The sequence below is a fragment of the Myodes glareolus genome, chromosome 4 (assembly GCF_982192425.1).
Source record: "Myodes glareolus chromosome 4, mMyoGla1.1, whole genome shotgun sequence".
NCBI classification, from domain to species: domain Eukaryota; kingdom Metazoa; phylum Chordata; class Mammalia; order Rodentia; family Cricetidae; genus Myodes; species Myodes glareolus.
This window is the reverse complement of record NC_142029.1, coordinates 79,594,946-79,622,796: the sequence shown is the minus strand read 5'-3', so window position 1 is coordinate 79,622,796 and position 27,851 is coordinate 79,594,946. Positions and strand designations below refer to the sequence as shown.

Genomic DNA, 27,851 nt, shown 5'->3' with positions numbered 1-27,851 from the left:
AACTCCTGAATAATGACATGAAGATTTCTTATTAAGTATGAAAGCTTGGCCTTATCGTGGGCTTGTTCCCAACTAGCTCTTAAAACTTAAATTAACCCATTTATATTAATCTGCATTCTGCCACGTGGCTCTAGTTACCTCTCCTCAGTACCACACCTCCACTTCCTTCACATCTGGCTGAAGAATCTCCCGTGCCTCAGATTCTCTCCCTGGAAGTCCTGCTTATCCTCTTCTGCCTAGCTATTGGCTGTTTAACTCTTTATTAAACCAATCAGAAGGTGCCTTGACAGGCGAGAAAGGACAGAGACACATCTTCATGCAGTGTACAAAAAGATCCCACCATGAGACAGAAATTATAAGAAAAAAATAGAGTGGTTAAAAATAAAAATACAGATAAATATGAAAACAGTTGCCAACACATATTTATCTGTATTTTTATTTCAACAAAAAGAGAAAAGGAATACGGGACAGAAAGGAAACACGACTTGAGCAGAGTAGATCAGACATCAGACTAAGATATGTGATGGCGTCACTGAAGGAGAAGAATAAGAACAGGACAGAAACAGATTTGATGAGGTAAACCTGCTGCCACACACACCCGTAGTGCCACTCGGGAAGCTGAGACCAGAGGATGATGAGTTTGAGGCTGACCTGGGCAGTTTGTGACATAACAGCAATGGAAAGACACCTAGTTTGGTGGGAAAATATAACTTTGGAGTAAAACAAAACAAAAAAAACTGGACTGAAGATATGGCTCACTTGGTAGAATGCTTGCGTAATATACATGAGGCTATGGGTTTTGTCCCTAGCATTGCATAAACTGGGCATGGTGGTGCATGTCTGTAATCCCAGGACTGGAGAGGCAGAGGCAGGAGAGTTAGAAGTTCAAGGTCATCTTTGACATACAGCAAATTGGAGGCCAATCCGCACTGCATGAGATCCTGCCTACAAGAGAAAAACAGACACATAACATTTGGCCAGGTCTTTTGTTCTTTAATGTGTGCAGGTGTTTTGCCTACATATATGTCTGTATACCATATACTTTTGCTCATGGAAGTCAGAATAGGGCACTGGATCCCTGGAACTGGAGTTACAGGAAGTTGTTAGCTGTCATGTGGGTAGTGGGAACCAAACCCATGTCCTCTGTAAGAGCAGTAAGTGCTCTTAACCGCTGAGGCACCTCTCCAACCCCTGATCAAATCCTTTTACTGCCAGCGACTCCCACCAGGGAGAGCTGGAATATAGGGGAGATCCAGCAGCAATGAGAAGAACAGAGGACAGTCCTTACATCTGTAGACTCTCCAGGGGGACATCTGCGCGGAGCTCACAGGGGTCGCCAGGGAGAGCTGGAATATAGGGGAGATCCAGCAGCAGTGAGAAGAACAGAGGACAGTCCTTACATCTGTAGACTCTGCAGGGGGACATCTGCGCGGAGCTCACAGGGGTCGCCGAGCTCAGCAGATCAGAAGGCTCTAAATGAATCTTTATAGCAAAATTTAGGAATTGAATCCTTTTGCCACCCTCCGCTTTGGTACTGGGACATGCTAGGGATCTAGAAGCTTAAGGAAGGTACTAGAAAGATTATAAGACATGGCTGGTTCACTCTACAGGGGCAGCTTCTCTGAGCCGTCTCCATGACACTTAAGAAAGCAGTTTAACATGCTTAAGATGGGGAGGATGACTAAGTTTTTGTCTGTTTTAAGACAGGGTCTCACCATGTAGCCCTGGCTGGCCTAGAACCTGCTGTATAGATTAGGCCTCAAACTTAGAGAAAGTACCTGCCTCTGCCTGCCCAGTGCTTGGATTAAATGTATGTGCTACCGAACCCAGCAATATTTAGCCTTTAAGTTTAGGCTTATAATTCATTTAGAGTTATTTTTTTTCTATACAATATGAGGCATGGATGAAAACTCACTTTTATTCTGTTTTAATGGGTCTTTAATCTTCTAGTGTTATTTTTGTTGTTGTTTGAGACAGGAACTCACTATGTAGCCCTGGCTGTCTTGGATTCACAGAGGCTTGTCTACCAGCCTCCCAAGTGCTGGGATTAAAGGTATACCACCACGCCCAGCTCTATATTTATGACTCCATGTATGCTTACCATATGGGTGCAGTGCCTCTAGAGACCAGAAGAGGGCATCAGAATCCCTGGAACAAGAATAAGAACAGGAATGAGTGGCCCTGTGGATTTGGGAACCCAGCCTGGGTCCTTTGAAAGAGCAGCAGGTGTCCTTAACCCCTAAGCCACCTCTACAGTCTTATTTTTAACATGTATTTCCTGGTGCTTTATTGGATTTTAAGGTTTTTGTAAATTCAAAATCTACATATATCTTCATATAAATAGAGAAACTTAATAACAAAGTCTATTTGGCAAAGTAATAATAAAAATAGCAAAGTCCAAAATTCCTTTCTCTTGAAGGTGTTTGGGGTTTGATATGCATATTTTTTCCTAGAATCCCTCCTGCTTCCTCTTCCTCCCCCACTCCTGTCTGACAGCCGTTGACTCTCAGTCGTGTTTTAGGTACAGGTTGACAATAAGCAAGCGACAGAAGCGGGTGAAATGATACATGTGTTTGATTTGTTTGTTCTGGTTGTTTTCGCCATGTTGATTGTTAGTACTGTTTGGTCCCTGGATGGATGTTACCAGGATCATCTATATCATGTAGTAGAATATTTTAGTATTTTAGTTTTTTCCTCCCAAAGACATATTTTTAGGGGTTGGCAACTTTCAACCTCCGTGGGTGAAAACACTTACTGCCAAGTCTGACCACCTGACCGTAATCCTTGGTCCCCTGTTGTGGAAGGAGAGAACTGGCTTCTTAAAGTTGCCCTCTGATCTCCACACACACCTACACTAAAATAAATGTAATACAATTTTAAAAATCACACAGGAGGCTAGGTGTGGTGGCCTACATTTCTAATGTCAGCACTCAGAAGGCAGAACCATGCGAGTTCAAGGCCAGTTTGGTCCACAACTTGTATTCTAGGCCAGACAGTCCCTGTGTTTAAAAAATAAAAAATAAATAAATAATAAAAAAAAAGCACAGTACAGGACCAGCCCTTGCAGAAGGTCTTGTACTTTATAGGCTGAAGTACTTTGCCTCTGGATTTTCTTCCATTGTTCTTTTTCTTCCCCACAAATTGCATGAATATTCTTATTCCAAAGTCTGAATGTAGGCAGTTTGCAGGTCCTGCTGGGTGTCTACTCTGCCAGACTCTAGTCTGACCTCTTGATCTTTAGCAACAGTGCTGCCAGAGCGGGTATTCCTCTGCCAGATATCCCTGGAATGGATGGGAATGAGGTCCCCATGACGATGTCCATGCCCAAGGCACCTCTTGTCCTCATGGTGATCATAAGCCATGCTCTGTGGACATGGTGCTTGGCAAGGCTGATGGAAAAGCTGTGTCCTCCGGCAGCTTCAGCCTCCTGAGACATTTTAAGTAGACGAAAGGAGGAATAGTTTGGATCAAAGACGAAAGGAGGAATAGTTTGGATCAAATTGAATGTTCTAACCAGAGCCTCTGTTTGCAGCATTGCCTCACTCCCAGAGTTCTCCAGCCGTCAGCAGCACCTGCACTAAAGTGCTCTATTTCACTGACCGGTCACTCACACCCTTCATGGTCAATATACCAAAGAGGTGAGATGCTCAAGTCATTATTTCACTGTAAAGACAAGAAAGGAAGGAAGGAGGGAGGGGAGGGAGGGAGGGAGGAATGAAAAAGAAAGAGAGAGAGAGAGAGAGAGAGAGAGAGAGAGAGAGAGAGAGAGAGAAAGTAAGAAAGAAAGGGAATCCAAATGAGCAGCTTTTGCAGAAAGAAAATCCCAGGCCATTAGAGATTCTAGTTCTAATTTGGCAGGTTTGGGGGTGTTTTTTGTTTTTTGAGGCAAAGTATTACTATGTAGCCTTGGCTGGCCTAGAACTCTCTGTGTAGACCAGGCTGGCACCCAGCTGATAGAGATCCTCCTGCCTCTGCCTCCTGAATACTGGGATTAAAGGTATGCACACCGCACCCGGAAACCAGTGGCATTATTAAGGACAAGTAGGATCTACTGCTAGGCACAGGAATTAATTTTTTGAGACAGTGTCTCACTTTGTAGCTCTGGCTGACCTGCACTTGCTATGTAGACCTGGCTAGTCTTGTCTTGAACTCACAGAGATCCACCTGCCTCTGCCTCCGAAGGGCCACCACACCTGGTCCTATGGGAACAGAAATTGTGCTTCTTGTCCAACTATATACAGATTTGCTCCAACTTTTTCAAAACTTGTTCTTTTAAGTATTCAAAACAGCTCCTTCTTGTAGCCATGACTTCTACCATGGCCTCTTGGGCATTTACTTGTCAGTGTTTATTACTGTGTGCTAATGATGATGGCAACTCCTGCCTGTAAGAATTTATGTGGAAAATGTTCCAGAACCTCAGTTCAATATACTTTCTCCCAGTGAAATAAATACACTGTAAGGGGCCTGGGGATATACCTCTGTGGTAGTGTGCTTGTCTTGCAATGCGTAAGGCAATAAACTCAGGAACCAACAGCTGAGAGAGGCTCTGAGGTTCTCCTCTCAGAGTCTGCTCATTTGGACTGGACTGGGCAGAAGCAAGCTTTCTAAATCCAGAGGAAATGCTGATCCTTAAGCTGGGTGGCACATACTTGTAATCTTAGAACCTGGGAGGCCTAAAACAGGGCTGTTAATTTGAAGTCACCTTAGGTGGCATAGAAAATACAAGGCAAGTTTGGGCACAGAGTGAGACCCCACCAAAACAAAAATAAACAAAACCCCACCTGTTGAATTTAACTTTATCATTCTAAGAAAACTGGACTATTATCTCATGAGAGAAACCCAGAAAACCTAAGTGTATTTATGGTTATTCTACAAATTTTATTTTAAATACCTTATTTTCAGATTAAAAGCAGCAAAAGCAATGAATTCAAGCTCTCTGATCACCTGAGGTATAATGCCACAGTCATTCTTAGTGGTTGTCCAGCCTCTGTTATTTTAATGACATTGGTTATCAGGAGTCATGACCTAGTATTAAAGCCATGCTATCTCTGCCTGTTGACTTTGGCAGGGGCCTGGATTAAAAGCTAACACATGGCCTTTCCAGCCTATTGATTAGCAGGCTATTTTGGTACACTCTTCTTTTTTGTTTCAGGTTGGGGGAGGTGACACTGAAGGATTTTAAAGCAGCTATTGATCGAGAAGGGACTCACCGGTACCACTTCAAAGCACTGGATCCCGAGTTTGGCACCGTCAAAGAAGAGGTGAAGAATCCATGGGCAGTTGGGGGAGCATTACTGGTCACTCCTGAACTAGCTCTTTTGTTCTATTGCTATGAAGAGACACCATGACCAGGGCAATTCTTACAAAAGAAAGCATTTAGCTGGGCCTTGCTTTTAGTTCAGAGGCTTAGTCCATTATCATGGCAGGAAGCATGGTGGCATACAGGCATGCTTGGTGCTGGAGAAGTAGCTGAGAGTTCTACATCCAGATCTGCAGGCAGCAGGGAGAGAGAGACACTGGGCTTGGCTTGGACCTTTGAAAGCTTAAAGCCCACCCCCAGTGATGCACTTCCTCCAACAAGGCCACACCTCCTACTCCCTCCCAAGTAGTGCCACTCCTCGATGACTAAGCATTCAATCACATGAGCCTATGGGGCCATTCCTATTCAGACCACCACAATTCCCCAGAAGGAGCTCAGAAATTATGGGATGTTCAGTTGATGGACCAATTGCTTTAAATTCCACAGAATGGACCCTGATGTTGACAGCTTTGTTAGTTATAGGACTGAATAATTTATTTTTTGTGTATGAGTGTTTTGTTTTCATGTATTTCTGTGGACCACATATATGTATGGTGCCCAGGGAGGCTAGAAGAGTGTTGGATCCCTTGGAACTGGATTTATAGACAATTGTGAGCTGCCATGTAGGTGCTGGGTAGCAAACCTGGGTGTTCTGGAAGAGCAGCCAATGCTCTTAATCACTGAGCCATCTCTCTAGCTCCAAGGACTGATATTTTTGTTAGTTTGTTTTGTTTTGTTTTTAGAGACAGGGTTTCTCTGTGTAACAGTTCTGGCTGTCCTGGGACTCACTCTGCAGACCAGGCTGGCCTTGAACCCTCTGGGATCTGCCTGTCTCTGCCTCCCAACTGCTGAGATTAAAGGTATCCACCACCACTGCTCAGCCCCAATCATTTTTTTTTTACTAAAAAATTGGATAGAATTTTTTTTTAAAAAAAAGAAATAGTGTTGCTAGGTTAAGTAAAAACCCTAAGACTTACATTTACTGTCCCCTCCATGCAAAATACAGGTCTATAAGCGACGTCTTCTATCTGTATCCAGTTGTCATAAAACTGTAAAGATCTTTACATTTATTTACTTCCTACATGTGCAAGAGTGGATGGTTATGAGTGCTTTCGTAGAGGTCACAAGACACCTCCAGGAATTCTCTCCTATCATGTGAGTCCAGGGGATTAGACTCAGGTTGTCGGACTTGAAGACAAGTGTCCTTATCTGCTCGGTCACCTCACCAGCCCTTAGAAAACTTCTTCCTGCTACGTTTCAGACCCAGACAAACAGCTGAGGTGCCTATTTAACATGGGAAGGCTGGACCTGTCTGCCAGGTTCTCCCAACATCCCTCAGTCCCTACCTGTTACAGGGTATGACTGGCATGTCCCACTCTCTACCCTAAACTCTCTAGCCCAGGTCTCGGGCTGCCCTTCCCGTATAGGCTCTTCCCTATAGAATCCAGACATTTTGGTTGCCCATCCCTTTTGTACCTTTGTCCTCCCGACTGTGGTACCTGGTTCCCCTCACTCCTTTCCCCTCCCCCACTCACAGCTCAGTCTGGTCATGTCCACCCTGGACTCTCCCAGATATCTCTGCCTTTGACTGTCCTCTCCCACATATATCTATAACAAAGTTAACCCCACCATACCCAGGAGCAGTCATGGCCCTTCCTTCCTTCCTTCCTTCCTTCCTTCCTTCCTTCCTTCCTTCCTTCCTTCCTTCCATCCTTCCCTCCCTCTCTCTCTCTTTTTTCATTCATCTGGTGTCAAAACCACAGGAGTGACTTAATGAGTTCCCTCTCCAAGGACCTCTGTCACTCTGAACCTAGCTGCTGATCTCACTCTCCTATGATACGTGTGGATCATCTGATTCTGCTGCCTGTTGCCACCCACCAAATTTGATTCTAGAGTCTGCTTCTTCCCTCCACCTTAACTAACCACTCATCTCTCCTTGTTCACTCCTCTGGGCATATCCGTGCTACAATCTCTGTGCTGCCCACCCATGGGCAAATACCTGCAATGCCCTTTGGGGCTCTACCACATGGGCAATTCTAGTTACTAAGACACTTGTCCCTGTAGCTGTTTTTCCTCTACCTGCTCTAGCCACTTGTCTCTTCCCTTCTGCTGGGAAGTGTTGCTATGGAGCTCCCTGCTTTGTCTATTCTTACTTCAAAAGCCACACTGGTGTGCCAGGAAGCTTCCTGTCACCCTTCTGGGCCACTATCATGCAGAAAGGGACATCTCTCCTCTGACATGTCTCTCGGTCTGCTTGGGGACGCCTTGGATTGAAATTCTTGTTAACAGACACTTATCCCTCTGCTCCCTCATGGCTCCTCAGCTCCCTCCTGGAACTTCCTCACCTCCGGCTAGGAGCTGCCTGTGTGCTCCTGGGATGGTGACCCTTTCCTTGCCCCTTCTTCCTTTTCTCCTTGGACCCAATTCTCTTCTAGAACTCAGAGATTTTCTTAAAGTCTTGCTGTCTTACTGAAAATCGCCTGGCCTCAGTATAGCTCCATGGCCAAAAAGATGGCAACTGAGTTCCAAATTCTCAAAAATTGTAACAACTTCTGCCACCACACATAGGAGAATTTTTTTTTGAGCTCTCAACTCACAAAAAAAACAAAACAAAGACTTATTATTAATGGTGAAAGCTCAGCCTATATCTTAGGCTTGCCCAACTAGTTCTTATAAATGAAATTAACCCATTTATATTAATCTATGTTTTTTCCTTTGGCTTTTTATCTCTCTTTTATCTTGTACCCCCTGTTTCTTCTCCCTGTCCTCTGGAGTCTCTTCTGTGCCTTGATTTTGCTCCTCTTCTCTTCTCCTCCTAACCTCTTCTTGTCTAGCTATTGCCACTTAGCTCATTATTAAACCAATCCGCAGGCATCTTGGCAAAGATATATCTTTACAGTGTATAAAAATATTATTCTACTACAACCACACAATCAAATGATCCCAAAGTCTCTTAATCTCTAAGGTTCTATAACTTTCCACTCTTAAATCTTTTATTGTTATGATTTCTCTGGGCTTTCCTCTCAAGAAATCTTTTAAGACTATTGTATAAACAGTCATTATTTCAGGATCGATTTGTAATTCATTGGGTGTGATTAAAAAATATGTAAAATCTGTAACAAAATTTGGCTTAAAACTGAAAGTAAAAGGCTTATAGTAACCTATAGGTAGGAGTTTTAATTATAAGCCTTTTGTTACAAGTTTAAATCCAAATTTATTACATAGATTTTAAACCATACCCCATGAGCAACTTACACTTGGTTTTTCCACAGAAGAGAATAACTATCAGGCAGGAACAGGCACCAGTCATAGTGGGAAGTCCTGGTAGTAGAAACAAGGCATGTTTATTTTCCTAACTGTGGTAGTTTGAATGTACTTGGCCCCCATAAACTCGTAGGGAGTGGCACTATTGGGAGGTGTGACCTTGTTGAAGTAGGTGTGGCTGTAGGACCCAGTCAGGGCAAACTCAACAGAGGCCTGAGTCTCAGCAGTTTACCCTGAGGCCATACCTAGTTCCAAGAAAGACCACAAACTGAGACCACCCAATATGCTGGACACACAGAGAGACTGAGTTTGCAAACTTGTGTAAGAATAAAGGCCCTTTGCTTTTACATACAAGGACTCGGTCTCTAGTTTGTTTTGGGGGGACTCCGTGATCTGGGTATAACAGTGGTCTTGATGAAAGGAAATGTGTCATGGTGGAGGCATTGAGGTCTCTCTCTCTTTTTTTTTTTAATTGTTTTTATTGAGTTATATATTTTTTTCTGCTCCCTTACCTTTCTGCCCTCTTCCATGGTACCCATGCTCCCAATTTACTCATGAGATCTTGTCTTTTCTCCTTCCCATGTGGCTTAGATCCATGAGGTCTCTCTTACCTAAGCTTTGCTAGTGTCACAGTCACTTCCTGTTGCCTTCTGATTACGATATAACAGCACCACATCTGCCTGCAGGCCACCATGCTCCCTGCCATGATGATAATGGACTGAACTTCTGAAACTGTCAGCACGCCACCACAATTAAATGTTTTCCTTCATAAGCATTTCTGTAGTCATGGTGTTTCTTCACAGTAATAGAAACCCTAAGACACTAACCCTTGAATATTTTCTCAGCCTATGCATCTCCTTATCATCCATTTTCCGAATACAATCCTTCTTTGAACAAAAAATTTCTAGGGGCTGGTGAGATGGCTCAGTGGTTAAGAGCACTGACTGCTCCTCCAGAGGACCTGGGTTCAATTCCCAGCACCCACATGGCAGCTCGCAGCTGTCTGTAAATCCAGTTCAAGAGAATCTGACATCATTATACCAATGTGCATGAAATAAAGTTAAATAAAGTTAAAAAAAATTTCTAGGTTCTGATATATTGTCAAAAATGCCTTCATTTGTGGTTATAATATAGAAACAATTTGAAGTCTTTTAACATTTTTTATGTGTATAATTGTTTTGCCTGCATGAATGTGTGTGTACCACATTCATCCCTGGTACCCAAATAGGCCAGAAGATGGTATCAGATTCCCTAGAACTTGAGTTATAGATGGTTGTGTGCTACCATGCAGGTGCTAGGAATTGAACTGGGGGTCCTCTGCAAGGGCAACCAGTGCTCTTAACTGCTGGGCCATCTCCTGCCCCTGGTCTTCTTTCTACCCCTTTTTATACAATGCTGGTACCAAAATATTCTCCTTTCTTGTTCTTTAAACACATATGCTATTGCTTTCTCCTAGTAAGGCCAAATTGCTTTGGGGATTGTAATTTACTGCTCTTATAAATATCCATGAGTGAAATAGTGTTAGAGTGTTTTTATCTCCCCAAATTAGAACAAAAATATGTGTGTTACATGATGTATGGTATGATATATTTATAGACATATATATCATATATCACATATACATATAGATATAGTCTCAACTTAAAGGATAGAACCAAAGACATAGCCTAAGTAATTCTTTTATACTTTCTTAATGTTTAAAGTCTTATGTTTTAGATTTTTTATTACATTAAAATTTTTGTGTGGGGCTGGAAAGATGGCTCAGTGTTAAGAGTGCATACTCTTGTAGAAGACCCAGGTTGAATTCCCAGCATTCACACCAGGTGGCTTACAACCTCCTGTAACTGCAGCTCCAGGGCATCCAATGCTTTTGGCTTTACAGACACCTGTACTCATGTGCACATATCTACACACACATGCATATAACTACACACACTCACACATATATTGAAAAATAAATCTTAAAAAATAATATTTGTGTGTGTTTGTTCTCCAAGTCAGAGACAACTTGTGGAGTCAGGAGTTGATTCTCTTTGTCCATCATGTGGGTCCCGTCCCTGAATTCAGGTCATCAGGCTGTGACAGTGTCTGTCCCCTGAGCCATCTCACCAGACACTCTGCAGTTTCTGTTCTGTTGAGCCTGGGTGTCACACTGTGACCCAGCCTGGCCTGGAACTAACTCATAGATACCCTCCTGCTTCAGCCTGCTGGGCACTCCAGTTACAGGCATGCACCACATTCCAGGCTGTGTTATTCCATTGTGACTTTTTTTTTTAACCTAGGTTTTCCATGATGACGATGCCATCCCTGGATGGGAAGGGAAAATTGTGGCCTGGGTGGAAGAAGATCACAGAGAGAATTAACTGGACCTGGGACACTCCCTGGCTGCTTCTCTCAGGAACGAGGACTAACACCAGAGTACGCTGAGAAGTTTCTAATTCATGCTGCCAAACAGAAGCTTCTTCAAGTATGATGGTCATGGGCCAGTCCTGTTTGTGTGCCTGGCATATCTAGTACTTAAAATCTCTGTCCAAACACAGACCACGGGTTCATCTGGAGCTCCTTGTCCGTGGGAACAGTGTTTTATTCTACTCTGAGGACACCAAACCGAAGGCCTTAACCACCAGGGATGGATGAGCCCTCTCTTGCAGGGGCATGGCTGCTATTATCTGGAACCTGGAAATGTATGCATCTCTCCTTCATGTTATAGTGTTCATTTAATTGGCCTCAATGGTTGCAGCAATCAGAGTCTCAGCATCTGTGCTCACAGACAAGGCAAAGGTACCAACTTTTCTGCCTCTTTGCAGACATAGCAAACCAGAAGTAGCTCATGAAGTGGTACCAAAGATGAAAGACCAGGAAATGGATGATGCTGACTTGTTGATTGGGTTGGGGAAGAGTTGCCCATAGTGTGCTATACTATGCCAAAACCATAATTAAGACCTTGGGCTGCCTCTTCTGGTTTTAGCTGATTCTACAGCTTGTCCTTAGCCCATTCAGGGCATTTTTTTCACGAACTGCTGGTTTTCTCTGGGGACTCTTTAACTTTAGAGCCATTTTATTTTTCTCCAAACAGATGACTTTGTGTTTGAAAAGAATAAGAAGCGAGAGGCTCCTTAAACATCCAGGAGGATACAGAAAGGTGCTGCTGTCCATTTCTCTGTGACTCAAACTCATGGCATCTCCTTTGCATTGCAAGGAGACAGACCATTAATTTGTGTTTGTGATTTGAGCACTGAGCACGACTTACTGGTCTGCCTCTCATTTCAAGGCTGGAGTTATTTTCTGTTCCATACTTAGCCTGGGCTGTTCCTTTAGGGCACAGCAGAACCCATGGGGCACGGAGCATGAGCTGTGAATGGCAGGGTCGGTTCAAGTGAGCAGTCATTTCTCATTGCAACATTGTCCAGTATAGAAGCTGAAGAGTTCAACTTCCAGAGGTTACTCAATAACTTGGGTTTTCTCATCCACGCACCTAGCACCATCCACCAATCAGTCATATTATCTATTTATATAGTCCCTCAAAGCGGTCTGCAGCCACCACTGTACACTGCCAAACAGAAGAGTGGAACAGATGATCTGCCTCTCTGTTCGTCTCCCATTTTCAGCCATTTGAACAGATACTCTTTGGAACTCTGAGATAACATCTTATTGTTTTATATAGACATGTCTTTTAAAAATAGTTCATGTTTGAAAATTGCTTTGTACTCATTTGCTTTTGTCTGAGAACCATGTCTATTTTTATAACTCACGTGTGAGTTCAGTGTAATCTCACATCCCCTGTACTCTGTTGATTCTCTAGAGAGCTCAATAGCTTTTCTACAGTCACTTCTTACGCCTCGTGTGCTTTCAGAACAAGCTTTATTTTGTTACAAGTACACTAATGACAGTCAATTTCTGTCCAATTCTCCCTGCTGTTTTAGTAATGGAGGTTTTTTGTTTTGCTTTGTTTTAGTCTAGTTGATTGCTCTTCTAAAAGACATGAGATCAAAAAGAAAGTCTTTCATGGATGCTGCCCTGGTCTTCTATTGGAGAGCAATTTCTCATCAGCTGTAACTAGGAAAGTTTGGGAAAGTCAGCCATAAGCAAGGGACAACTCATTGTGAAAGCCAACAAAGAAAACAGTATTATTTCCATTTTTTCTCAAGATGACTGGAGGGAATAAAAGTTCGTATATCACCAATTTCTCTGTTGCATGAATTTTAATGTTTTGCTATTTGACAGCATGAAGGTGACCAGGCTAAACTTCGGTACTGTAGTCCAATTTACCTGGAATGTCTGTCTCTTAAACCAGATTTCCCTTGTCCATTTTCTTTCAACAAACAGTCTTGACATTATGTGGAATTAACTTTTCAGCAAAAATTAAATCAGAGAAAAAGCTTCAAAGTCCTCTACATTGTGTTTTATTTTTTATCACTTTTTGAAAAAGGAGCCACATGGCCTTAGTGGCTACATAAAAGCAGAGGTTGGAAATAGGGGTGAAGATAGTGCACTAACCTCATTTACCATGGGCAAAATGGCCAAGCATCTCTGCTGGAGGATGTATTCATTAATCCCTGTACATTCCAGACCAGGAATCCTTATTCCAGCCCATAATGCTGGAGTCTTCAGAGCAGGAGCAAGCATGAATTCATTCTGTTCTCAATAATCTCCTATTTGGCCACACTCCAGGACAGTGGTTCTCAACCTGTGGGCCACGACTCCTTTGAGGATTAAACGACACGAATGGGTCATCTAAAATCGTCAGAAAACATGAATATTTACATTACTATTCATAACAGTAGCAAAATTACAGGTACAAATTATCAGCAAAAATAATTTTCTGTTGTTTTTCTCTTTTTACTCTTTGGACTCTTTTGGCTTTTTTGGGGGCCACCACCCAGCTCCTAAATAAATCACACACAGAGGCTTATTCTTAATTATAAATGCCAGGCCTTAGCTTGACTTGTTTCTAGCGAGCTTTTCTTAAATTATCCCGTCTACCTTTTGCCTCTGGACTCTTTCCATTTCTTTACCTCTGTATATCTTACTTTCACTCCTACTCCATGGCTGGCTGTGTTTCTGGCCCCTAGTATCCTCCACTCCTCCTTTTCTTGCTCCTTCCTTCTTCTCCCAGATTTCTCCTTCTGTTTGTTCTCTGCCCACCAGCCCAGCCTATCCTCTCTCCTACATTGCTATTGGCTGTTCAGCTCTTTATTAGACCAATCAGGTGTTTAGACAGGCAAAGTAACACAGTTTCACAGAGTTAAAGAAATGCAACATAAAAGAATGCAACACATCTTTGCATCATTAAACAAATCTTTCACAGCATAAACAGATGTAACACATATTAAAATTATAACAATTTCCTGGTTGGAGGTCACCAGAATATGAGGAAGGAAGTTATTAAATGGTTGCTGTATTAGGAAAGGTAAGAACCACTGCTCTAGGAGAAGTTGTAGCTTAAAAATATTGTTCCACACCAATTGGCTGGTCCATCCTGCTATTGCTGACATTCTTTCCATGGGAAAACTACACTAGACTATTAGGAGTCCTAAAATAATCGCTTAACTTTTTTTTTTTAATGTAAGCTGGGCATACTGACTCAAGTCTTTAATCCCAGCACTGGGGAGGCAGAGGCAGGTGGACCTCTGAGTTTGAGGCCAGCCTGATCTACAGAGTGAGATCCAGGACAACCAGGGCTACATAGTGAGATCCTGTCTTGAAAACAACAACAACAACAAAATGTACTCATGTGCAGAAAAGAACCTACACATACCTGTATACACACGCACATCTGTATACACACAAGTAAAAATAATAAAAATAAATCTTTAAAAAGACCTCATAAGTACTAATTTAGTTATTTAAAAACTGAAGAGCAGCCTCTTCCTGCTCAAGTCTCTAAATCATCTGGGTTGGAACGCTTTACAATTTGTACCTAAAGTTTCTGCCTTGGTGATAGATACATGACTGTAATTCCAGCATTTGGGAGGCTGAGGCAGGAGGAGTACCAGGTTGATGCTGGGCTACATAATGAGATCTGTGTCTGGAAAAAAAGAAAAAAAAGTAAAAGAAAAAGAGAGAAAGGGAGGGAGGGAGGGAGAAAGAATGGAAGTATGGGTTAGATACATTGGGCAACAGCAATGATCTTTACAGACCAACTCTTCAGGTCTTTTGACTGGGATGTAAATAGGACAAGATCTTTATGTACTGAAAAGCATTCCGGTTATAATTGAAATTTTCATTTTTACTCATAAGCATCGTGATTGCACTCTTATTTGTTGAACTTGTTAAGAAGTATAGCTTGCTTAAAATACACACACGTGCATGTGCACGCACACACACACACACACACACACACACACAGAGAGTTCTATTTTCTTAGAAAAATGGACATTTGTAACTACTGCTTCCAGAGATCATTACCATGTATTCTTTTACAATGTTTTCACCAAAGCTTTGGTAGTCCAGAGGTTTCTGATTATCAAAGTGATAGCCAGTTTTAATGCTTGCATGTACCAGAATCGTGAACAAGTCAAAACCACATACACAAGCTATGAATAAAATGGAGTTTACAAACTAAATCCACTTCATCATTTTCATTATTGTCTCTTCACTGAGATCAGTGAGTAAAGCCATTTACATCTAGTGGAGGCAATCTCCTCAAGTGATCTCCCTGGTAGCATGTTTACTCATTATCAGGAGGGCAGAGATAAGGACAATTTTATTGCTAGAGATACTTTACTGTTAATATTTCTAATGTAAGCACAAGATAGATTATTATAGAAAAAAGACTAGCTAGTTTTGTACCTATTTTGAAATTATATGGAAATGTACAGACACATAAGAACCTGAGAGTATAAGCTGTATGGTAACATTAATCTTCAAATGCAGCGTGAACCCTAATTAGCTCAGAAGTGTAGAAGCCTGAGTCCTGGGCCCTGTGCATGCTGCACATGCTTTCTAACACTGCACCACTCAGGACCCCAGGCAGAGATGAGTTCTTATTTATTTTTCTATTTTGAAACAGCATCTCACTGTTAGCCAAACTGATAGGTTCAGATGATTAACCATTTTCCTTCAGGCTCTGGAGTAACTGGACTATTGGCATGAACTACCGCCCCAGCCCAGAAATTAATACTTAAAAAAGAATCAGAATTCAAAAATCAATTTAAAGCCTGCCTCCCCCAAATTCAAGCAGGCTTCACTTATCACTAATGTTATTGATTTAAAAGTTTGATATTTCAATCTTTCGTTCTGAGTGCTTTCTTTCACTTGACTTTTGATTACATATCTTCAACTTTGTTCTGTTCTGTTGGAGACAGGGTCTCACTATGTAGCTTCGACCTGGAGCTTGCTATGTAGACCAGTCAATCAGTATAGCCTGGAAATCACAGAGATCCGCTTGCCTCTGCATTGCAACAGCTAGGATTCAAAACAAAACAAAACAATTTTTAAAAAAGATAAGAGTCCATGTAGGTAGCCTAGATGGCTACACTAAGCTAGAACAGCAGTCATGCACCACCACACTGGCTATCAGAATAGCTTTTTTTCCTCCAGTTTCTTCTGTGGTCTTGGTGTTCTTTGACCATCTGTTAACGGAGGAATCAGCATGAATACAGCAATGTGTCCCCCTAATCTAACGTCACTTCAGCTTAGAAATGATGAGGTTTTCTAATTATATAGCTATACAATGAATGTTTAATAAATGTTGCACATAAATTGTTGGTCAATAACTCAAGTCATGCACGGAGAACTGTTATTACTATACTAAGAAGACAATGAGAAACAATAGATTAAATTCCTGAACTGCCAAACAGATTAGGTTTGCTGTAAAACAGTTACGAGTCACTTAATGATGGTTTGTTAATGACCTATACAGCATACAAATATGACCCTCCCACTAAGGTTAGTCACCACGTGTTTGCATTGCTCGGTGACACTGCAGCCACCACTGTTCATGTTAATGCAATCATTTTTTTTCAAGGCAGGGTTTCTCTGTAGTTTTGGAGCCTGTCCTGGAACACACTCTGTAGACCAGCCTGGCCTCGAACTCCCAGAGATCCACCTGTCTCTGCCTGCCAAGTGCTGGTATTAAAGGTGTGTGCCACCACTGCCTGGCCAAATGCAATCATTTCTATGACAGGGCTCCTTTCTTCTGCTTGTGTTTCCTGATCTTGTGAGTTCTCACATGGTCCCTAGGTATAGATAGAGGTATATAAAATTACAAGTAAAACATTTATTAAATAAATAAATTTCTTTAAAAACAATACTTTGGAAGTTTCAGCAGTTATTAAAGATGAAATCAAATTTCTATACAATTAGATGTTCTTTGTTTTTAAATACAGAATTAAATCTATAAAATACATCATGTATGCGTTGAAGTTTTTAAAGGATAAGTTAAAAAGTTTTAAAGCCCCATCACCTTAAATATAATTTCTCCTCCATATCTATGAAAATTACACATCATGGGCTGGAGAGACAGTCATTGGGGTACAGGTGTTTGCCACTAAACTTGATGACTTGAGTTTTATCCCTGGAATGCACAAAGTCAAAGAGAACAGACTCTCAAAAACTGCCCTCTGATACACACACACACACACACACACACACACACACGCGTGCACACACACACACACAGAATAAGTGTAATTTCTAAATTAAGAATTGTGACATTTTTGGCACTCCTTCTCCTCACAAAAAGAATTGTAAGAACATAATCTGTGGTGAGGCTCTGAGGAACCAGGCAATCCCATGCATTGTTGGTGGGGAATACAAATGCTTTGGGGAAGAATACGGCAAGAATCTAACAAAACCACATATACATCTATTTTTATTCTACATATATTTAAGTATATAGCGATATTTTATATATACATATATATTAAGGGTCTCAGGTAGCCAAGACTGGTTTTGAATTTGTTATGAAGCCAATGATGACCCTGAACTTCTGATTTTTCTGTTTCCACTTCCCAAATGCTGGGATTACACAGTTTATCAGGTGCTAACTCAGATTTTTAATTTTTATATGCATTGGTGTTTAACCTGCATGACTTTGTGAGGGAGTTGGATCCATAGGAACTCAAGTTACAAACAGCTGTGAGCTGCCATGTGGGTGCTGGGAACTGAACCTGAGTCCTCTGGAAGAGCTGCCAGTGCTCTTAACTGCTGAGCCATCGCTCCAGCCTTGAGCTCAGGATTTTCAGGATTTGATGCATGCTAAGCAAACACTTTTCTAACTGGGTTACATTCCCAGCCCTAATATATTTTAAAATGTACTTATTCCCAGGTCTGTGTTATACTGACATGCTTATGCCATGGTATTTTTTTTGTTTGTTTGTTTTTGGAGACAGGGTTTCTTAGTGACAGAGAAACAATCCTGGCTGTCCTGAAACTAGCGCTGTAGAACAAGCTGGCCTCAAACTCAGAGATCTATCCGCCTCTGCCTCCTGAGTTCTGGGATTAAAGCTGTGTGCCTCTACTGCCTGGCATATAAATTCTTTATACATGTTATTGAGTTCATAAAGACATTCTTATACAGTATATAATATAATTTGAATATATTTCTCTATATACCTTCTTAACCCTCCTCCCTTCCCCTTTCCATAATTCCCTTTCCCCCATTTCATTTCTATAAGTGAATATGAAGTCTAGGATCACAAATGAGAGAAAACATACCAGATTTATCTTTCTGAGACTGAATTAATTTGCTTAAGTTGCATCCATGTTGTGAATGACAAGACTCCATTATCTGTGACTGAAAAAGTTACACTGTGTATATACCACATTTGAGTTAGCCATTCCTTTAGGATGGATACATAGTTTTGTCCTAAAAATGAGCTATTGTGTGTGAACTGGGCTGCAATGCAGAGTAATGTGCAAGTGAAGAGCTGAGATAGGAGCTAAATCTTGGCTGATCCTGCAATGCAGAGTATAAATATTTTCAGAGTTGATTGGTATTTTGATTTATGACCGTCAATGCTGAGAATGTTGCTCCATATAAATACGTAACACATGAGCTGGCAAGATAGCTCAGTGTGGGACTGGAAAGATAGCTCGGATGTTAAGGGCACTGGCATACACACACACACAGAAAATAAATGTAATAAAAAATGTAAGAATATATAGCAAAATGTGTATTTAGGGACATTTCAGAAATTACTGGAAATCTGTCCTAATCTCAAACACAAATCAGCTACCGCAATTTTAATATTCAAACATTCTAAGAATCCGATCCAAAAATTCACTACTATAACTTTTACATGCTAAGAAATAACTATGGGAAAATGTCTTTGTTTTCTGTAATCAAACCATTATGTTCACATAAGAGCAGAAAACTTTGTAGAGTAAAACCAGCGCGAATCATGCCATCCGTGATGAATCTGTGCCAAGGTGTTTCAAGCGGTGTTGGCTGGCCTTGTGTGACCCCGAGGTCATGATGGTGCAAAGTGTGCCGCTGTCCTCAGAGCCAGCGACAGGGAGGGATGCAGGCAGCGTAGGCAACAGCGTAACAACCTAGGTTTGGGTGGTTGTGTTCAGAAACTTTTCACTGTTGCCATTTTTTTTTTTTTTTTAGTTTTGACGCCCAACATTGTTATTCCACAGTTTAAGAAATCTTTTTCTATTGAGTTCACACAACTGCAGAATGGTGGGACAATGCATTTTGCAAAGTTGTATCTTAAATCTTTTTTTAAAGGTAGGGTCTCACCATGTATTCCAAGTGGCCTAGAACTTGCTATACAAACCAGACTGATCTGGAACTTAGTAAGCCACCCCTGTCTCTCGCCTCCGGAATGCTGTTACTAAAGGAATGTGCTAATATGTCCGCTGTGTTTTTTAAGTCTTTTCGCTATTTAAGAGGAAACGGCAGTAATCTGGGGGTAATATAACCCTTTTCGCAACAGGCATTTTTATACAGGGAATATAATTAGTCCTCTGAGACAAACTCGAAATGTGAAAATGTACTATTTCGGGTGGGTTAAGGACCTGACATCTTTGCAACCTAGGAAAGCCTGTAATGGGCGGAGTCTGCAGACAAGGGGATACCCCCTGAACTCCAGAGGTCGCTCGTGGGGCCTTTCTTCCTCCAACTTTCAGCGGTATGCTTCCTGGCCTCAACCACTAACCTAAAGCTTTGGATTATTGTCGGCCCAGGCTCCTTTCCCAGCTTTTTCTTAAAGAAGGGTGTTCCCTTTGGCACCGCCTCCCCGAGAACAGAGGCTTCAGCCGGGGTCCAACTTTCCCGTCTTTGGCCACCACCTTAGAGCCGGCCGTGCTCCCCATGCCCGGCGATAACTCTCCTAGGGACACCAACACCCCTGACCCTTTCCCGTTTCATCCAAACGTGCGTTGCCCGCGACTGCCTCAAAGCACCACCGTCCCCCGCGGATCCTAAGCTGTGATCCGAGTCCGTCCCGGGTGTCGCAGACCGGGTCCCCGCGCTGCACGTTCCGGCCGCCAGTCCAAGAAGACGCTTTTACGACACTGCGCGACCGCAGGGCGCGGCTGACGGCAGAGCCGTGCTGCTCTTGGAGAGGTCACTCCGGAGACGGGAGCTTTTGGGGCGTGGGGGTCGGTGGCAGGATGTGGCGCGTCTGTGCGCGGAGGGCGCAGAGTGCAGTGCCCAGGGACGGAATCGGGCCTCGGTGGGCAGTCTTGAAGGAAGGCCCCGGGGCTCCGTACGGGAGCCCGCGGGCCGGCCTGACTGCGGCTCGTTGCAGCAGCGGGACCCCTAGCTATGGGGTCCGCTTGCTGTGTGGCTGGAGCTCAGGCTCGGACACCGCGCCGCGTAACCGCTTACTGCGGCAGCTCCTGGGGTCGTCCGGCCGTCGCTTTTATAGCCTTCCCCCACACCAGAAGGTGAGTGCTCCTCCCCGGACCCCGTTGTCCTTCAGAGCCGGTTCCTTGACGTAGGGGAATCCTCCTCGAGAGGCCTCTTTGAGCCAGCTCCCTTCAGGATCTATTACCGTTTTCCCCAAGACCTTTCCAGTGGGGATATATTCTATTGAAAGAAGAGCTTCAAGCCTGGGGCTGTATGCAAAAGGTCCGTGGATTCTCACGTGTTTTCTCAGATCCACTGGACTGACTGGAGGATCAACCTGCCACTGAAAGACATGAACTTCTAGGGTGCAGGAACTCCCTTTGTATCCCCAATGACCAGTTTGTAATGAGACTCAGTGAATTCTTTGCCTGGAATTGAATGGAATGAAACCCTAAACCGCACCGAGAGTTAAGTATCCTGGTTTAAATTGTGATTCTTTTTCTCCTCCAGGTTCCATTGCCTTCCCTTTCCCCTACGATGCAGGCAGGCACTATAGCCCGCTGGGAAAAAAAAGAAGGGGAAAAAATCAGTGAGGGTGATCTAATTGCAGAGGTAAGTTTTACAATACGATTTTAAGGGGTGACATTGTTAAGTAGACTGAGCCTTAACTTTCTGGTGGTTAGTTACTCCTTTCTGTTTAAGAAACTTTTATTTTTCCCCCCCACAGTTATTAGAGATGATTAGTTAGATAACTTGTCAGCAACTTAGCTAAACTGACTGTTTTTGAGACAGGGTTTCACTATGTAACTCTGGATGGCCAGCAACTGTCAGAGATCTGTCGCCTTCTGCTACCGAATACCCAAAATGTTTTTAAACCCTTCTTTCCAGTCTGCGGTAGTGGATTTATCTTCATATGAAATTCTAGACATCTATGAATTATTTGCATGATGGCAGTACAAACCTAAGCAAATGCTTTGTGTTAAAAGGTTGAAACTGATAAAGCCACTGTTGGATTTGAGAGCTTGGAGGAGTGCTATATGGCAAAGATTCTTGTTGCTGAAGGAACCAGGGATGTTCCAGTTGGGTCCATCATCTGTATCACAGTAGAAAAGTGAGTGAAACCCCTTGTAATTTGTGAACCTTGGTGCTTTTGGAGCATTCCCACTCACAGTGGAAGTTACAGACTTCTGAAGACGTGCTGGGAGGTGGGGACTGGATTTGCTTTATACATTCTATATACATATGTTCTTTTTCTTCTTAGGCCTGAGGATATTGACGCCTTTAAAAATTATACATTGGATTCAGCAGCAGCTACCCCACAGGCAGCCCCAGCCCCAGTGGCTTCTGCTACTCCAGCTGCACCTTCTGCAAAGGCTCCTGGTAGCTCGTATCCTACTCACATGCAGGTAAGGCTCAGCTTCTGCATGTTGGCTCCTGATGAATCTTATTTACATTTTTTTATGAGTGGTGATTGTATCCTGAAAACTTTTCATTAAAATCGATCAGTGCTTGCCATTTGCCAGAATACAGATATTTAACTGTGAAACTTGACAACTTTTATTCTTGATTGTTGTCTTCAAGTGTGAACTTGGACAGTTTCTCTAACCTTTCTCAGCCTTATCACAAGACACAGATAATGCTTGTTTTTCCTCTCAAAAACAATAGTAAAGGTTATGAAAATGATTTTTTTTGTATACAAGTATGTAAATGGAGCGGTGGGCGTTGCCTGGCTCCCCAGCTAGTTTACACCCGAAATAATTACACGGAAACTGTATTCATTTAAACACTGCCTGGCCCGTTAGTTCTAGCCTCTTATTGGCTAATTCTCACATCTTGATTAACCCATTTCTAATAATCTGTGGAGCAACACGAGGTGAGGTGGTGGCTTACCAGGAAAGATTCAGCTTGTCTGACCTGGCGGCTGGCTCCATAGTGTCTGCCTGACTCTGCTTCTTTCTCCCAGCTTCCTGTTCTGTCTACTCCTCCTACCCAAACTGCTGTCCTATCAAAAGCCAAGGCAGTTTCTTTTTTAACCAATAAAAGTAACACATAGACAGATGACTCTCCTACATCATTTCCCCTTTTTCTGTTTAAACAAAAAAGAAAGGCTTTTACATTATATTATTTCGGGTAAAGCTAGCCGGGAGCTGGGCGGTGGGAAGTGGCCTGCCACTCCTATTTACAATTGGCGCTGCTTCCTTTTGCTACACAAGTAGACTTTATAATAGGGAACAGGTGATGTCTGTTGAATGAAAGTCCCTAGATGAAGTTTTCCTTTGGTTTAGAGTGGTATATTTGCAAGCATAGATGGAGTATTTCAATAATACTCATAAATGAAAAAAGTAACAATAAATAATAAGTGTGAATGGACTGGAGAGATGGCTCAGCAGTAGTTAAGAGCACTGGTTGCTCTTCCAGAGGACCCTGGTTTGATTCCCAGCACCCACATGGCAGCTGACAATCACCTGTAACTCCAGTTCTAGCAGATCTGACACCCTCACACAGGCACACGTGGGTACCAGTGCACATAAAATAAACGATCATTTAAAGAAATGAAGTGTACATAAGTGTATAGCATAGCATTGTGACAGGGCCAGGGGCCATGAATGCCATTCCTATGAACCTGAGCAAGCTTTTAGGAAACTAAAACATCCTTTTTTTTAAAGTAGATTTTTTTCATACACATAATTTAATTATGGTTTTCCATTCCCCCAACTCTTCCCAGATCCTCCCTACAGAATAGGGCAAAACAAACAAACGGGGGAAAAAAGAGTCAGAGAAAAAGCACAAGAAACCAAGACACACACACTGAATCAGTTTATTAGATATTAAAGTTTTCTTCTATGTTTTATTTATGTGGTTTTTATGTTGAAAATAGGTAAAATCTAAATGATTGAGATTTGACCTTTCCTTAACATTTTTGCTTGTTTTTTTAAGCCCAGGTGTAGTCGGATTTTTCTTTGGATGTTCAGCTCACAAATAATGGCATGGAGACGTATTATTAATTATGAAAGCTCAGCCTTAGCTTAGGCTTGTACCACTCGCTCATATAACTTAAATTAACCCATTTATATATTAATCCATGTTCTACCACATGACATTACCTCACCTCCATATTGTCCATTCTACTTTCTCTGCTGGCAACTCTGCCCTTCTTTTCAGAGATCTCTCTCTGCTGGGAAGTCCCGCCTGTACCTCCTACCTAACTATTGGCTGGTCAGCTTTTTATTACACCAGTCCCAGCAGTACATCTTCACACAGTGTACAAATACCCCACAACAACAGGGTTTCTCTGTGTAGCCCTGGCAGTCCTGGAACCCTATTCCAAGCGGATCCTCCTGCCTCTACCTCCTGAGTGCTTGAATTATGGGTGTGTGTCCTCACCACCCAGCCTACCTTTCCTTAGCTTTATAAGACGTTTTCTGAATGAATCAGTTTCTTTGGAAGTCATGTTCCAGCTCTGTTGGTAACAGTCACTTGTGAAATTTTGCCTGGTCTTTAGTGTTCACAATTATTTCATTCAATTTAGCAACCTTATTACGTAATACCTTCTTTCTCCATTTTATGTTCAAGTGTTAGAACTGAGCTCTAAGAATCCTTTGAGATGATAAAATTATGTAGGAGTATATTTCACACATACACTTTCATTCACTTTACTGGTGATTATGAAACAAAGAAAACAAATTCTGAACTGGAAGTAATTTTTAAAGAATTTTCTAAATGTACCAAGCATTGTAATACATGCCTTTAATCCCAGCACTTGGGAGACAGAGGCAGGCAGATCTCTGTGAGTTTGAGGCTGCCTGGTCTATAATGAGAGTTCAAGGACAGCGGGACTGTTACACAGAGAAACCCTGCCTGAAAAAATCAAATCCAATAATAATAATAATAATAATAATAATAATAATAATAATAATAATAATAATAATTTTCTAGATCTTAGAGTTTTATTTTTCCCCACTTCTAGAGACATTATTGACTGAAATTATTTTTCCCTTAACTTAAGGCTGTTGCTACTTAAAAGACTAAGGAGATAGCAAATAAAATCCATATTAACTAAATAACTGTCCAAATTCAGTGAATACAATCATATAAATAGGAATGGAATTAAAATTTTTACATGTATTTAGTGGGCATGTGGGTACACTATGCCTATATGTATGGAGATCAGAAAACAACTCGTGGAGTAACCATACACACACACACACACACACACACACACACTTGTGCCAGCTTTGAAATCTTTTAGCAGTTTTCAAGAATACGATGTATTGTAGTCTGTGAAGAGTGGTAATGCAGTGGTGGTGCATGCCATTAACCCCAGCACTTGGGAGACAGAGGCAGACGGATCTCTGTAAGTTTGAGGTCAGCCTGGTCTACAGAGCTAGTTCCAGGACAGCCAGTGCTACACAGAGAAACCTTGTCTCAAGAAATAAACAAAAAGAATGGTATTTAGTTTGTTTTGGTTTTCCCCCAGTCGTGAGGTCGAGCTCACGGCCTCAAGCCTGCTACTCAAGTGCTCTTCTGCTATTGCATTTCACCCTCTGATCCACAAAGAGCTCTAATGTTAATTTTTTAAAAATAATTTATTTTTGGGGCTGGAGAGATGGCTCAGTGGTGAAGAGCATTGCCTGCTCTTCCAAAGGTCCTGAGTTCAAATCCCAGCAACCACATGGTGGCTCACAACCATCTGTAATGAGGTCTGGTGCAATCTTCTGACCTGCAGACATACACACAGACAGAATATTGTATACATAATAAATAAATAAATAAAAAAATAATTTATTTTTATTTTATGTGCATTGTTGTTTTGCCTACATGTTTGTCTATGTGAAAATTGGGTACCTTGAAACTAGGATGACACACAGTTGTGGGTTGCCATGTTGGTACCAGGAATTGAACCCAGGCCCTCTGGAAGAGCAGTCAGTGCTCTTATCTGCTGAGCCATCTCTCCAGCCCCAATGTCCAGTTTTAAAATTTGTGTGTGTACATATGTGCATGCTGATGCTCTCAGGCAGGACGGAGATTATGGATTTCCTGGAGCTGCCCTACTCGGACATTGGGAACTGAACTCAGACCCTGTGCAAGAGCAGCAAGTACTCTTAATTGTTGAGTCATTTCTCTCTCTAGCCCATAATTTAAAACAAACAAACAAACAAAAAAACTTATCTCTACTAAGGCAAATAAGTGTGGTTTCTTTTGAGTGGAAAGATAGATAGATGCTCATTGCAGAACACAGCAAATTCAACAGAGTAGCCTCTCTAGACCAGGATCACTCTGTGTCTCCATCTTAACCTAGAGCAATGGTCTCAACGTGGGGCTTGTGACCCCATTGGGGCTTGAATGACCCTTTCACAGGGGTTGCATATCACATATCCTGCATTTCAGATATTTACATTACGATTCATTACTAACAGAATTACAGTTATGATGTAGCACCAAAGTAATTTTATGGTTGGGGGGGGGTCACCACAACATGAGGAACTGTATTAAAGGGTTGCAGCATTAGGAAGGTTGAGAACCACTGTCCTAGTTGAAAAGATACTGTGCATGTATACCAAGGAGTTTGTTTCGACCATCTGAAAGAAACCTTTCCCACCTGCCTGATGGTTTTAACTTTGGAGGATAGGTTGGAGTAACTGGTCAGATGTAATTGCCCTTGTTCTGAAGGGTGACTCAGCTGGTGGAAAGTTATTAAGCACAAAGCTGTGATGGGTAATTTGGTTTTTTGGTTGTGGTTTAATTTTGAGCCAAGGTCTCATTGTGTGGCCCAGGTTGGCCTCAAACTCATGCTTCTTCTGCCTTTTGAGTATTGAGATTACAGATTAATTTCACCAGACCTAGGTGAGGCAAGTGGTTGAATTGCTGCAGTCTCTGTCACTCATAAAACCGCGTGCACTTGTCTGAACACTTTTGTGTGCAGCCTTCCTGGTTAAGCAGTGACGTTGTTTCTGCAGGTACTTCTTCCTGCCCTCTCCCCCACCATGACCATGGGCACGGTCCAGAGATGGGAGAAGAAAGTGGGTGAGAAGCTCAGTGAAGGAGACTTGCTGGCAGAGATAGAGACCGACAAGGCCACTATAGGTGAGAGTTCTTCAGTTCTTGGTTGTTGAGTGAGGAGGAGGAGGATGCCATCCTTTCCTGTGCTGAGTGAGTGATAATATGAATTTACGGTTCCTGAGATCGACGGCCTGGGGCATGATATTTTATAGCAAAGTCATGCAGCCACATATGTCAGGTCTGTAGTGTACTCACTGACTGAGGACAGGCCAAGATTTATTCTTGGGTCAGGGTTTGCTCTCATTGCCATATTCCTGTGCTACTCGGAAGCTGTACCAGAACTGCCATTGCCTAAATATGGGAAAGAAGGGAGGGAGGATGAAGCCGTCTCTGTCCCGTTTCCCACCCCCCCACCCCACCCCCGGGGAAGGAGAATACCAAAGAATTTCAGATAACTTTGAGGAACAACAGAACCCATGCCTGTTGGTCTTCATGTGTATCACATTTCCATGTGCCCCTTCTTTGATTTATTTTGTGCTCAGAAACAAAATCCATTAAGCAGCCAGGTCTTGTGCTATATTTGTTGATAATCCCCTCCCGCCAGACCAATTCCATCTCATCTTTTCACATACTACTTCCTCACAGTTTTAAAATGTTTTTGTTTTTGTTTGTTTGAGATGAGACTGGCCCTTAATCTGCAGTCCTCCAGCCTCAGCCTCCAAGTTTAAGTGCTAGAATTACAGGCTTGCACCCCTCTGCCTGGCTCCCAATAGTTTTTATTAGGAGAAATGATTCTGTCTTAAGAAAATAAGCAAAAAGCCAGAAAAATGGTTTGGTGTGGGTAAGGGTGCTTGCCAAGCCTAAGATTAAAGGTTCGCACCACCTCTGCCCAGCTTTATTGAGTATTCCCAGTTGGACAGTGGAAGGATTCATTAGAGATGCCTTCATCAAAGAGAGGCATAACTGCAGAAAGCAAGATTCAGAAGGCAGAGCTTGCTCTTGTCAGAAGCTTAATTTTGCTTTTTTAAGTTTTTAGTTTGATGAATTAATTAATTTCTGAGACAGGGTCTCACTCACCCTGGATGTCCTGGAACTCAGGACATGCCCTGCTGCTGTTTCTTTATGAGCAACTCTTTGCTATGTAATCTAGTCTGGTCTTGAACTTTTGAACTTACTATGTTGCTCAGGTTTCTTTGAGCTTGACAGCCTCTATTTCAGCCTCCTGATGGTGGGTTTATAAGAAAACAGCCACCATGCCCAGCTTAAGGCTTTACTTTTTTAAGTCTGAGTGTTTTGGGAAAACAGCAGCTGAATGACATGTTAACTCTTGTCGCAGCAGAGACCTCGGTGTTGCTGTGTTTCAGCACATTGGAATAGCTAGCATAAGGTCAAGTGCGGCCTTTGAGAAGCTCTGAGAACACTCTTAGTGCTGAAATTCCACGCTGCCGTCCTGCTTGTAGTTCTGGTAATTTGACTTCCCTGTAACTGACTTTCAGCAGTACACTGATACCATCTTAGATCCTGTGAGTTCCTCATAAGGGCTGC

At 42.3% G+C, this 27,851-nt stretch overlaps 2 protein-coding genes and 1 long non-coding RNA gene across 8 annotated transcripts in view; 2 read left to right on the top strand and 1 right to left on the bottom strand.

Annotated features, from left to right (window-relative positions):
• The window catches only part of Dixdc1 (DIX domain containing 1), an 86,570-nt gene extending 73,621 nt beyond the window's left edge, over window positions 1-12,949 (top strand). For all 5 annotated transcript variants that reach the window (XM_085688731.2, XM_048417270.3, XM_048417271.3 and 2 more), the window contains 3 exons: window positions 3,533-3,638; window positions 5,153-5,261; window positions 10,846-12,949. In XM_085688731.2, coding sequence (XP_085544857.2) covers window positions 3,533-3,638; window positions 5,153-5,261; window positions 10,846-10,926 — 296 coding nt within the window. In that variant the 3' untranslated portion in view covers window positions 10,927-12,949. The remainder of the gene's footprint in view (window positions 1-3,532; window positions 3,639-5,152; window positions 5,262-10,845) is intronic.
• On the bottom strand, window positions 419-20,014 carry LOC125388917 (uncharacterized). 2 transcript variants are annotated; one of them, XR_015737725.1, is made up of 4 exons: window positions 19,672-20,014; window positions 16,971-17,081; window positions 13,061-15,970; window positions 419-2,148 (listed from the first exon to the last, which is right to left on the bottom strand). It is a non-coding gene; the product is annotated as an uncharacterized LOC125388917 (long non-coding RNA). The 2 variants fall into 2 exon arrangements; XR_015737724.1 differs by lacking the exon at window positions 419-2,148 and having other exon boundaries at window positions 9,660-15,970.
• A 41-nt stretch (window positions 20,015-20,055) lies between these two features.
• Window positions 20,056-27,851, top strand: part of Dlat (dihydrolipoamide S-acetyltransferase) — a 30,491-nt gene continuing 22,695 nt past the window's right edge. Inside the window, exons 1-5 of the mRNA XM_048417274.3 lie at window positions 20,056-20,404; window positions 20,817-20,918; window positions 21,293-21,417; window positions 21,568-21,712; window positions 26,264-26,390. Of these exons, the coding sequence (XP_048273231.3) occupies window positions 20,129-20,404; window positions 20,817-20,918; window positions 21,293-21,417; window positions 21,568-21,712; window positions 26,264-26,390 (775 nt within the window). The 5' untranslated portion in view covers window positions 20,056-20,128. The remainder of the gene's footprint in view (window positions 20,405-20,816; window positions 20,919-21,292; window positions 21,418-21,567; window positions 21,713-26,263; window positions 26,391-27,851) is intronic.